This window comes from Garra rufa, chromosome 13, assembly GCF_049309525.1.
Source record: "Garra rufa chromosome 13, GarRuf1.0, whole genome shotgun sequence".
In the NCBI taxonomy this organism is placed as follows: Eukaryota; Metazoa; Chordata; class Actinopteri; order Cypriniformes; family Cyprinidae; genus Garra; species Garra rufa.
This window is the reverse complement of record NC_133373.1, coordinates 38,429,668-38,442,895: the sequence shown is the minus strand read 5'-3', so window position 1 is coordinate 38,442,895 and position 13,228 is coordinate 38,429,668. Positions and strand designations below refer to the sequence as shown.

Genomic DNA, 13,228 nt, shown 5'->3' with positions numbered 1-13,228 from the left:
ATCATAAAAAAGCTTTTAGTGAAGAGAGAAGCTATTTCATTTTCTATGTTTATTGTGTGTGTTTTTGAAGAATGTTTGTGGCTGAATATTTTCTAGAGCTCAGTGGCCATTTTAATTGCACATATAATGATATTGACAGAAAGCACACATATCTTCAGTCAGCCTGAGGGGTTGAAGCGCTGCGTCTCCATGAAACAAATCAATGTTATGATGTGTGGAGAAAACTTCATAATAATGGACGACACACACACATACACACAGTCGAGCACAGTCGAGATAGTCGAGCTGCTGTCAGAGACCATTCCATTTCACATCAGCAAAGGCTGCAAACATTTTATTGCTTTGAGCATCAATTCCCATGTTAATGTATCTGTCCAAAATGTTTTTATCATCACTTTATGATGATAGTATGTGCATGTATAAAAGACATAAAACAATATATGTGTACCTTCAGGCATTTGAACAATGCTTTGTTGAAAATATTCATTTAAGAAAATGTTTTGTTATTTTTAGGAGAAATGGAAGTTCTCAACAAATGTTTCAATATGGGTGCAGTAATACTTAGACTTTATATTTTATATTATTATTATATTTTTATATTATTATTATTTATATAATAATTATTATTATTATTGTTATATATAATATAATATTTATCATTGTTATTGGTACTATGATTATTTAAAATTAATATACAATAAAAATATAAAACAGGCTATATAGACACATTACAGGAAATCATAAAATAATATAAAAATAAAACAAACTATTTTATATATTATATTTGTTCTCATATTAACATATAATATTTATTTTTTGTCTGTTTGTATAATATGAATTATTTTGTCAAAAGCATCAGTTCTACAGGACTGTATGAGCACTAGTCCTTCCCTTAGTAAACCCCACTAAATACAGCTGTTTTATAATCAATGTTCCTCCGGTTCCACGGGCCAAGGACACCGCTGGAGCTATCAGAGATCTGGGGATTGATATTGTGGACCTCCAGGTTTAGAACGGATCAATGGGAGACTGAGACCCGACACACATGAGCCACGATGGACGATCTGTTTGGAATTAAAGCACAGAAGACATTGATCAGATCGAGATTTATATCTGAAATAGATGCCCCTACTTCAGCCCGACAAAGACAAATGACCAAAGTAGCTCTATTCACTGCTCATGGACCATAGATTGGCTCTCTGGGGCTGTTTTTGAGGAACTACATGCTACAGACTATCAAATCTTGGTTCAGTTTCAAGCATGCTTCCTTTACACAACAGCACTGTGCTGTAATCAACACTTTTCACAATCAGTTAATTGTGGCAGCTGTAATCCGCAATTATTTCTTGGAATCCTACTTCACTGATAATCCTTTTAAAAACAGCATTTTCTCCAGGTCCTCTGCAAAAACACTTTTCTCAAACATATTGCACAATCCTCTGACATTTACTGTCACCCAATGAAACTGTGAGAGCACCAAATTCTCCTCAGTCTTCTCTCCTCAGTATAAGCTCTTTATAAAGCTTGACTTTCTCCATCAGAACTTCAGAAAACCTCCCTCATGTCTCCCCAGAACATCCTGCAAAACTCCTCACATGCCGTCCTGTCTGAGTTGAGCTCTGAGTCACGCGTCACAAAATCTGCTCACCGTCTGCACTGCAAGAACTCTCTGTGCTTCAATAAAAATAGTTATTGAGGGGAAAATAAATATGATTTCAGTTTACATTGTGATTTATTTTAGCATTTTAATTAAGTTAATCGCAGATGCTTTTATCCTAAGCAAAAAACAAACAAACAAACAAAAAATATATATAGATATTAAAAGTAAAAAATTTTAATATAAATTATATATTACATTAATGACATTGCATATTAAATTACTATATCAATAATATGTAATTTTAAGCCTTGGTTGGGAACTACTGTCTGACTATTTGGCTCAGTTTTGCTCAGAAGAACATTTATAAACATGGGATTTGGTTTCTACTGAAGCTTTTGTTTCCATTTCTCTTGTTCTTTTAGGAGCACAAGAGCTGACATTGTATCCAGGGTACTGAACTCACATCAGACAGAATCGGGTCAAACACTGCAAATGTTAGAAAGGCTCTTTGGTGGCAAAACTCACAGCCTTGACACCACAAACCAAACCTTAAATATATTATTCACAAAGAACACACAATGCATCTTCATGCCAAATGCTTTTGCTAAGACTGTCAATTAATTAAAAATGTAAATACTTCCATACATCAATATTTACTTAGAAAATATTGTCCCTGAATGAAGGTAATTTGACAACATTTCACAATTACAGCAGACAAAAACACTGAATAAGATGCTGGGTCAAGTTAAATGCAATTCAAAGTAAAAAAAAAATGTTTTGTTTAGGACTGTCAAGCTGCTTTTAAACACAAGAACGTGTCCTGTGTGAACGACTCTACTTATTCTGTGCTCTAATTTATATCAAATAAACCCTACAATATTCCTTCTAAGCAACACAACCTTAAACAAAAGCATCAAACCAACACTAACCAGCATAAATCAAGCAAGAAAATGATCTTATCCCTGTCTCATCTGGTCTTTCTAGCACAGATGCCAACATTAAAGCAATACTTCAGCCAAAAATAAAAATCCTGCTATTATTTTCTAATCCTGAATTTGTTGCGAATCCGTATGCTGGTATTTGTTTAATCTGTGAAACAAACAAAAAAAGATTTTTGATGGTGAGAAAATAAAGAAATTGTAATTTTTGGCCGAACTATTTCTTTGCCAAAAGCTGTAATAATGGATAATGGTGCGCAAAAATTCAGATGATTTGCAAAAAAGGCCCAATATTACCTTATTTAATAATGCTAAGCTCAAGAATATTAATAAAAACTTCAGTACATATATATTTTTTCCTAAAATAAAATTTACATCATGATTAAGCATAAATGCATATCTTGATAATCATTCAAACATGTGAAAATGGGCTGAGAATGAACAAATAGTTGTCATCTGGCTCAGAGGAAGACAGGAATGTCTTTGTGGCATTTTTATTGCTGATTAAAGGAAAATTAGGGTTGCCTGGTCTGCAAAACAAAACCAGCCCAACTGCCATTTAAAACTAGCCCAAAACTAGCCTAATTGCATCTTTTCCGTTTTCTTCCCAAGGTGGTCATTCTCCGTCGGTGGGAGAAAGATCGCTTTAACCTGCGGACCAAAAAACAACCCATAGCAACAGTGTAAAAGTAGCCCTAGTGACTTGGCAACCCTGGGGATAAAACAAGACTTCTTAACTGTTGTTGAAAGCACAAGTGCTATGAAATCCATCATACTGTATTTTGTGAGAAATTGTGACATGCTAGAGCAAAACAGACACATTTTTTGGAATCAACACCCCAATATTAGTATGAAACAAGTATTAAATTCAGGAAATTAGATATAAAGTGGTGTTATTTTACTGTAGAGAGCCGGTTTACCGTAGCGACTGAGCCATGCGCCGCAGGTCCTCATTCTGCTGTTTCAGTCGCTCCAACTTGGTGAGGATCTTCGCCAGCTCACGGCTGGAGCGCGGCGCATGTTCGTTGTCTCTCACCAGATGTCCCCCGATATAAAAGAGCAACGTTCCCCAGGCCAGCAGGACCAGCGCTATCCAGCGCCAGGAGCCCGCCCATGGACGCATGCTGCCGCCAAACTCCAGTCACAACCGATGGACGGCAAGCATGTTGGGTCTGCCGATTAAAGTCGTGGTTAAAAGTCCAAATGTAGAGGGTCAAAAGAAGCGGCTGTGTCTATGTAGGTACATCAACACACCGTGGATATTCATGCATCGTGACTTGTCAAGAAGGCAGATCTTCCATTCTGTTTCTGTAGTAGATGATTGTGGCGTTTCTGGCTTTGTTTCACTGGCGTCTCATTGGCTTTGGCGTCTGAGTCCTAAAGTTGGATTCTCTGAATGCATTAAGGCTCTGGAGAAAGAAAGAGAGAAAGATGTTACAGAAAAGTGGTTTTCAACTGGTCCGTCGGTTTACAGACAGCAGAGAAAAAAAGCAATGCTGACTGCAAATAATAAAGTGCCGCTATTAATTACAGATAGCTCAAATAAACTAAAGAAAAAAAATGTTGTCTTTACATATCTTCTGTCATTGACATAAAAGGTCAAACATTGTCAAGCATTTACTTACATGTGTACATGTTCTTACTTATGTGCAGAAAAGGTTTGGATTTCTGCAAGATTCACAACAAGTGCATAATATTTGCACATAAATGTTTCAAATGCTGATGAATCAGAATTATTATATAAATATTTTGGTTCTAAACACTGCATGTTCCCAAGGCCAACAGGAGCTAGTGATTAAAACTAAAACAATAAAACAAAACAGAGTTAAGGCTCTTTGCCTACTTTTATGTGGTAAACACTGCATGTGAGAAATGCAACAAAAGCATGCATCTGTGCAACAGTTCAAGTTAATGCAACAACCTTGAATGTTTCCATTTGAATTATATAAGCTGCAACTGCAACTGATATGCAACACTGCAAGGGAAACTATAATACTGCAAGTGTGTGATCCTGCAATAATGCAAGTGAAAAATGCAATTACTAAAATGCACCTGGTATAATCAACAAAGCTGTGTACTGCAATGCTCCTTTTATAATCAGTGTGCTGTCTACACTGCAAATGCATAATCATACAACCCCGCAAGCATGCATTGCAACAAAACTAGTGTCTGCAACAATACAAATGACAAATAATAGAAAACTAAAATGTTCCTGTTATAATCAACAAACCTTTATACACTGCATGCATGCAACTCTGCAACACTGCAAGAAAACAAATCTAGAATGTTGCAATTATATTGAATTACTGCAAGTGCAAGTTATTACAATACTGCAAGAGATGTTACAGAACTAGAATGTTCCTTTTATAATAAATGGAGTTGTCTATGTTGGATTTTAAGGCTCTTTGTTTACTTATGTGTAATAAACAGTGTTGCTGTGTTTGGACACCACTTCAAATCCAAACAGTTGCTACAGAGAAAATAGTGCGCCAATGAAGATGAATTGAAAACATCCAAATACAACAAAAAAAATAAAAATGCAGTTCCTCACAGCCCTGCCTAAGCACCCACAAGGATTGATCAAAATCTCACGACGGTGCAATCTCGTGACAGATGTGCGGAGACTCTTAAAACGTCTGGACGCGCTGTTGGTTTGGGAAGCGCTGTCACTCCTCGCCGCGTACATCTGTCCTGCACTCATTCTCACGTCTGCCCACACGGAAATAACCTATATAAACATATATGTTTTAATATAGGTTTTGATATAGGTTTTTAATATATGTGACATATATAAACTTGTCCGTTTTCCTATATTATATGTACATATATGCACATATATACGTGCATACATGTACCTATATAGGTACATATATGCATGCATATATGTGTGCACATATGCATATATATGTTCACCTATATGTTTACCTATATATTAGTAAAATGATTAAAATCCAAAGCTGCTAGACAACATAAATAAAAGCACAGTGAAATGCTCAGATAAATGTGGGATGATGATGATGATTACTTGAATGTATGTTCTGTGGATTTTTTTTTCTTGCTACATTTAGACTGTAATGACCTTTCAGCCATATTCATCTAGAAACTGCTTTAAGACAATACAGAAAACATTGCATTTTGCATTGCATTTGGTGGATGTAACAGTGAATGTGTGGATGTGTATGAGCTGTAATGTGAATCTGGAAGTGACTTGAAATTGGAAAAAAGACTTGATTGACAAAATTAAAAAAAAACGACAAACCATTTTGTTATACTTTTCCACTATTTTCATACAAGAAAGAATTGACCCTGTAAATGTTTCAGGAAAACGTGCAGACATCATAGCTTTCCATCTCCTCTCATTTATTTGCCATAGTTAAATTCTATAACATGCCAATTACATGTGATACCAATTTCACGTGTTCGCACATAAGTTTTTTGCATTTTTTTTTTTTTGGTTAGTTCTTAGTTATTGCCTTGATAATAGAAAATATGAGCTAGGCATCATGTATGACAGTTGCCAAAGTGAGATATGAGCTAAAATTACCAGATCCTGCCATGAGCTATATAGGAGACATATCTTGTATGTACATATAGGGCTTATATGTGGATATAAAGAAGCAATACAGGAGACCTATATGGCCTGTATGCACCTCAATTTTGCCTATATGTGGCATATATGCGCATATATGCAGCATATATATTATCATATATGTGCATATATACTGCATATAGGTTTCATATATGCGCATATATCCTCATATAGGTTCTTTCCATGTGGGTGAACACTTTCATTCTTACAGATTCAGACTCTGACAGCTAAATCCCCTCTCATTCCCCCAGACGTGTCCCGCAGATGTTGACACATGTTTTGGGCCCGACCGCCATGTTGTCAAACTGACGTGATGATGAGTGCACTGGAGCGACCCTAGAAAACCCAGTGTCATCAGTTTTCCTCCAGGAATGAGTGAGACATTGTGTCTACGCTGCAAGCGAGTGACACACTGACAGCGATTTGCTGCGATATTAGCATCAGCAACCACAGGAGATGCAACGCTGCTGAGGAGAGTTTAACTTTATGCAAATTAACAGCGAGTGATGTGGCGGCTACCGGTGGGAATAAGAGGAGCTTTAGGATAAACAAATCTGTTTCGTGATGCAACATAACTAGAACACTCTCATTATAATGAATAAAGCTGTCTTCTCGGCAACACAGCAAACCAACAACGCAACAAAACTAGAATGATGCCATTATCAGTGATGCTAATAATAAAGATATCATGTTGTTGTTGTTTTTATAAAGCTGTCTTAGAAAGCATTACAGTGCAGTGCAACAGAACTAGGATGTTTCTGTTTTAAACAAGCTGACATTGCAAGTTAGAAATGCAATGAAACAACAACATAGAATCAACAAGGCTGTCTACACTGCAAGCATTACACAATGCAAAGAAACAGCTAGAATGCTCCAGTTATAATGCAGTTTTGCATTTCATTGCAATTGAACTATAACGCTCCTTTTATATCAGTGAATCTGTCTATATTGCAAATGTATGACCCTGCATCACTGCAATCATGCAATAGATCATGTAACTAGAATTAGTTTTAATCAAAGAAGTTTGCAAAGTTTGCTTGCAACATTGCAAGCAAACACAACTAGGATGACTCAATGCAAGAGCATGTCATTTCAAGCAATGTGACAGTAATAAATGCTTATTTTATAATCAATGAAGCCGTCCACATTGCAAATGCATGGCCATGCAACACTGCAAGTGTGCAATACAAAACAACAACAACAACAACAACAACAAAAAGTCCTGTTTCAAATTAACATAGCTGACTCACTGCAAGTGAGAAATGGAGCAAAACCAAAACATTGCTGGTAGAATCAACAAGCCAGTGCATGTGTTCCCAAGGTTTTTTTCTCCATTTCTGTCACCTGTGGAGTTTTGGTTCCTTGCCGCTGTCGCCTCTGGCTTGCTTAGTTGGGGACACTTTCCAGCGATATCGTATACTATTTGAACTGAACTGGATGATGATATCACTGAATTCATTGATGAACTGCCTTTAACTGAAAATTGATTATTTACAATAATGCGTTACTTACACACTATTGTTCTGTTTAAATACTGTGCAGTTGCTTTGACACAATCTGTATTGTTAAAAGCGCTATATAAATAAAGGTGACTTGACTTGACTTGTGATCCTGCAGCACTACAAATGAGAAATGCAACTGTTATGATCAACAAACCTGCAAGTATGAAACTCTGCAACAATGCAAAGAAACAACCTAAATGTTCCAGTTATAATCAATAACTCATTATATATGAATTTCATTGCAACACTGCGTAGGTGGGTAAAGATGGAACTAGAACACCCCTTCAATTAAGCTGTGTATAAAGTACTTCAAGGCAAGGCAAGGCAAGTTTATTTATATAGCGCATTTCATACAAAATGGTAATTCAAAGTGCTGTACATAAAAGGAATTAAAATCATAATATCATAAAAATCATAAGAATTAATAATAATAATCACAACAGTAAAAACAGAGAATTTAAGAACATTTAAGATCATTTAAAAAATTGATTTAAAATTAATTAACACAGTAAAAATGATTATACATAGAGTAATGCAATCTGTTCGGACGTAGCACAGTGCTCATTCAATAGATGCAAAACTAAACAAATGCATGCAATGCAACAAAACTAAAATGTTGGTTATCATAAACAAAGCTTTTTTACACTGCAAGCATGCAACTCTGAAACACTGCAAGTGAACACAACAAAACTTTATGGTTTTAGTTAATGAAGTTGTCTATGCTGCAATTGCATAATTGTGCAGCACTGCAATCATGCGATGCAAAACTAGAATGATTCTGTTTTAAACAATGCATTTTCTACACTGTAAGCATGCAAACACAACTACAGTGTTTCTGTTTTAATCTACAACACTCACTGCAAGTGCATGTTATTGCAAGCAATGTGACATAACTAGAACACTCCTTTTATAAAAAATTAATCTGTCTACATTGCAAACACATGGCGCTGCGAGTGTGCAATGCAACAGAACTAGGATGTTCCTGTTATAATCAACAAAGCTGTTACAGCGCAAGCACGAGACTCTGCTAAAATGCAAGAAAACACAACTGGAATTTTCAAAATATAATCTCTATAAAACTCTCACTGTCAGTGGTGTGACAGAACAAATATATGTTTATGTAATCACTGAAGCTGTCTATACTGCAAAATGCATGATCCTGCAACACTGCAAGCATGCAATGCAACAAAACCAACAAAGCTGCCTACACTGCAAAAACACAAACACTCCAAGTGAACAACAAAATTAGAATGTTCCCATTTTAATCAATGAAGTTGCATGCACTGCAGTTGCATAACCATGCAACACTGCAAGTTTGCAATGCAACAAAACAAAAATATCCTGTTTTAATTAAGTAACTCTACAAATAAACTGTACCTTTTTACAATCAACATCGCTCACAAGTGCATGTCATTGCAACACTGCAAGCAATGCAACAAAACTATTTTACTAGTAGAATCGTCCTTTTGTAATTAGCAAAGCACAGGCAGTTCTGTTGATCGTAAAGAGATCATTCTAGTTTTGTTGCATCTCTCTTTCAGTGCAAACGGAGCATAAAAAAGAAATATAACAGAGTAGCTTTTAATGCATCTTCACTGAACATTAGCAGGACATCAGTTTTCATTAAGAGAGAGAGAAAGACAGAGAAATGGAGCGAGGGAACACAGTGTGGGCACTGAGGGATGATACGTCTGCAGAGTCAAGTTAAAGGAAGGAACTTGTGTCATCATTTTATCTCCTAATTCCCCTGCAGAATCATCACAGGTGAGTAATTGTGTTTAGTTATATGATCTTTCAGCCACACTGTGCGCTGATCTAAAAGCGAAGTCACATCCGATTCTACTGTCATTTCTCTGATTAGAGACTGGAGGGATTCATTAAGAATGAATCACACCTGCTGATAGCATTGTGCTTTCTTGACAAATAATACAAGCCAAACTACGGAAGCCTGTTTTGTTACAGAATAAAAAACAGGTTGTCACAACTTTCATCTCAAAATTTTTGTTTCTCAAAGTCTGCAAGACACACAATTCTGAGGGAAAAAAGTGAGATAAAATATAACAAACAATATTTTTTTTCTAGCAATTGTGAGTTTATGTATTACAATTTTACAATTCTCTTCTAAGAAATTAGTTTATCTTGCAATTCTGGCTTTTTTCTATAAATTCTGAGTTTACTTCTGGCAGTTCTGGAAATTTTGACTCTCACAACTGCAAGTTTATATCTCACAATTCTGACTTTTTTTTCTCAGAATTGCTAGTTTATATCTTGCAATTCTAAATGTTGAATTTATAAGTTTATATATCTGACTTTTTAAAATTCTGATATTGTTTCAGAATTGCAAGAAAACAGTCAGTTTTTAATTTTATTTTATTAATCCTGTGGTGGAAACAAGCTTCCATTCCAAACTTCAAGACATTGAATCCAAAAATCTAAATTAACATCTCTGGCATTATTATTCATAAGTCAAAGTTATTCTAAAAAGGCAAAATGATCATAATCTTTCAGAAATTAATAACATCCTTTAGCTCTGAAATGACTACTTTGCTGACATTATATAAATTAAGTTATAATTAGCCAATTTTCACAAACTAATCAAAACCTGGTGGACAAAATCAACTCTTCATCTCACTAAATATTCAGTTTTAATCTGAAATGAATCATATAAAGGAAGCTAAATCTGTTTCAAGCAGCATTTTGTGTTGTTTAAAATTAAAACTCACCATAAAGAGCTTCAAAAGCACACTGTGAACATCATCCTCTACTCAGGATCGGCTGTTTTAGGATTTTGACGGGAGGAAATGACACAGCAGACTTCAGATGTGCTGAGCTGTGTTTCAGAGCCAAACTGTCAAGTGAACATCTTCTGGATTTTTAGTATCAGGGCTGCAGGTTTATGGATTCTGATGGGGTTTTATGTTTCCTCAATAAAAAGAGGCTAATGAGGACAGAGCAACGACAGAAACACTTCCCCCTCCAGCTTTACCATTTCTGTCAACAGCAGAGCTTCTTGTTTACAGGGCCAGAGCATAGTATCTGTTATCATACACATTATTTAAGATTAAGATGCATTTATCAGTGCATTTTTTTGGGTCTGCTCACCAAGGCTGCATTTATTTGGTCAAAAATACAGCAAAAACAGTAATAGTGTGAAATATTATTCCAAATTAAAACAACTGTTTAATAATGTAATACATATTGAATTTTCAGCATCATTACTTCAGTTTTTAGTGTAACACGATCCTTCAGAAATCATATGCTGATTTGCTGCTCAAGAAACATTATTATCAGTGTTGAAAACAGTTGCTGCTTCATATTTTTGTAGAAACTGTGATACATTTTATTTTTCAAAATTATTTGATGAATATAAGGTTGAAAAGAACAGCATTTATGTGAAATAGAAAGCTTCACTGTCACTTTTGATCAATCCTGTGCATGAAAAAAGTATGAATTTTCCTTTAATAATAAAACCCTCAAACCTCATGCAATTTCTGATGTTCTTTAACCTAAAAAGACACTGAAAGTCTATTTCACTCAAACTTAAATTCAACATTAAAACCATCTGAGCCGAAGAAGCTTCGGAAACCTTCAGGTCATGAGACATTAGAGAAGCTCCTGTTCAGCAGACCCGGTGTGTTCCGCCCTCTGTTCCCATCATGCTTTGCTTCCTCAGTAACGTCTCCTCTGACCTTTCAGACTCAAAGCTTCATCATATTTATGGCACTGCGCAACTGTCATTTACCTGTCAATCACTCATAGGAAAGGTCAATCCAAATGACCTGCTCGAACCGCAGCAACGTACGGCTCCCGCTGCTGCAGCCCTGAAGCCCCACAGAGGCTCCTACATCACGCAGTGGTACCTCACCATGAGTTACACTTAAGGTCAAAGGTTTGACAGGTTACAACAAAAGCACATCTTTGACGTACAATGTAACGGTGTGTGTGTGTGTGTGTGTGTGTGTGTGTTTGTGTGTGGCTACAACGGTCCAGCAAAAAGGAATGACAATCTAGGACAGGATTCATAAGGGAAATGCTGGACGCTGTTAATCAAACCAGGACACCGGCACAGGGATCTGCCAGAACCACATTAAAACAAGAACACAAACTCTGCAATCATCCGTATAGAAATCTGTGCTTTTCCTCACAAAACTGGGATAGACTGTAACACAGAAGCTTATACTGCATTGTGTGTTTTCTCTAAGAGAACAGGGTATGATATTAACCTGTTCTGATAAACTATAAAGAACAGAGACATCAAAACACCAGCTTCAGAAAATATAGATAAATACAGCCAAACTCTACACTTTTGTCTCATTCTCTTCAATTTAATGTTAATATTTAATAAAATATCTATTGTATCTAAATATTAATACTACTACTACTAAGTATAATGAAAATTCACACAAGCTACAAAAAATTGGAAGTAATTAAATTAGAAGAATTTAAAGCAGAAGATCAAAGAATAGCTTGCTTTTAAAGGTACGGTGCCTTTAAGATTAAAGCAGCTCTGACAGTGTTCAGATTTGAGCAGCCAAGGTGAAAAAGAGAAATGTAGAAATCTTTTTCATTTCCTTTTATAATGTATATAAAGACTGAAAACTATTCTGGGAGTAAAATCTTTACTGTTATTTTATTTATGATCACGCTCACACTGACTGTTTTTCCATTGCTTGGAAAACTGCTGCTGACAAGACACAAGGTCTTCTTCTGAAATCACTGATCATTGGTTGAGATCTCCAGATGATGCTGTTGTACTGTATGATCACACAATCTATAGCAGATTACAGAATTAAACTTCAGCCTTAAAGAAATCTTAAAGCGGCTGATTTTTCTAGAGAATAATAACGTGAGCCCTGAACCTCTCTTGTCCTTGAGCGAGACACTTAACATTTGCTCTAGGGGAAACGTTCCTGTAGTAGGAGACTGTCAATCATGTTAGAAAACACACCATCAGCTAAACGTCATAACTTCTGTAGCATGACACATTTATCTATAAACTTACTGGCCAGGACAGTTTGCTGACTCGCAATATTGCAGCAATTTGACATGGACACAAAACACCATGGTTGAGCATCATTTAGAAATTAATTATTGTGGTCAGTGGCTTTTAAATTCCAGTTAAATTCCTGAATTTGAACATAGAGCAGAATTAAAATTAAAATTTGTATGTAAGAAAGTAGAATTAAAATTAACTTAAATTTAAAAGTAAATGTAAACTCTAAAGTTTTGAAAAAAGTATAAAGAACGATAGAACAGAACGATAGATAGAATGATAGATAGATAGACAGATAGATGAAACAACTGAATGACAGACAGACAGACAGACAGACAGACAGATAGATAGATAGATAGATAGACAGATAGATAGATGATAGAACAACAGAATGATAGATAGATAGATAGATAGATAGATAGATAGATAGATAGATAGATAGATAGATAGATAGATAGATAGATAGATAGATAGATAGATAGATAGATAGATAGATAGATAGATAGATAGATAGATAGACAGATAGATGATAGAACAACAGAATGATAGATAGATAGATAGATAGATAGATAGATGATAGAACAACAGAATGATAGATAGATAGAT

General features: G+C 35.5%; 1 protein-coding gene across 1 annotated transcript in view; it reads right to left on the bottom strand.

Moving 5' to 3' along the window:
• Positions 1–13,228, bottom strand: part of LOC141283427 (alpha-(1,6)-fucosyltransferase-like) — a 93,259-nt gene that overhangs the window by 31,952 nt on the left and 48,079 nt on the right. The window contains exon 2 of the mRNA XM_073816711.1: positions 3,459–3,947. Within this exon, the coding sequence (XP_073672812.1) occupies positions 3,459–3,661 (203 nt within the window). The 5' untranslated portion in view covers positions 3,662–3,947. The remainder of the gene's footprint in view (positions 1–3,458; positions 3,948–13,228) is intronic.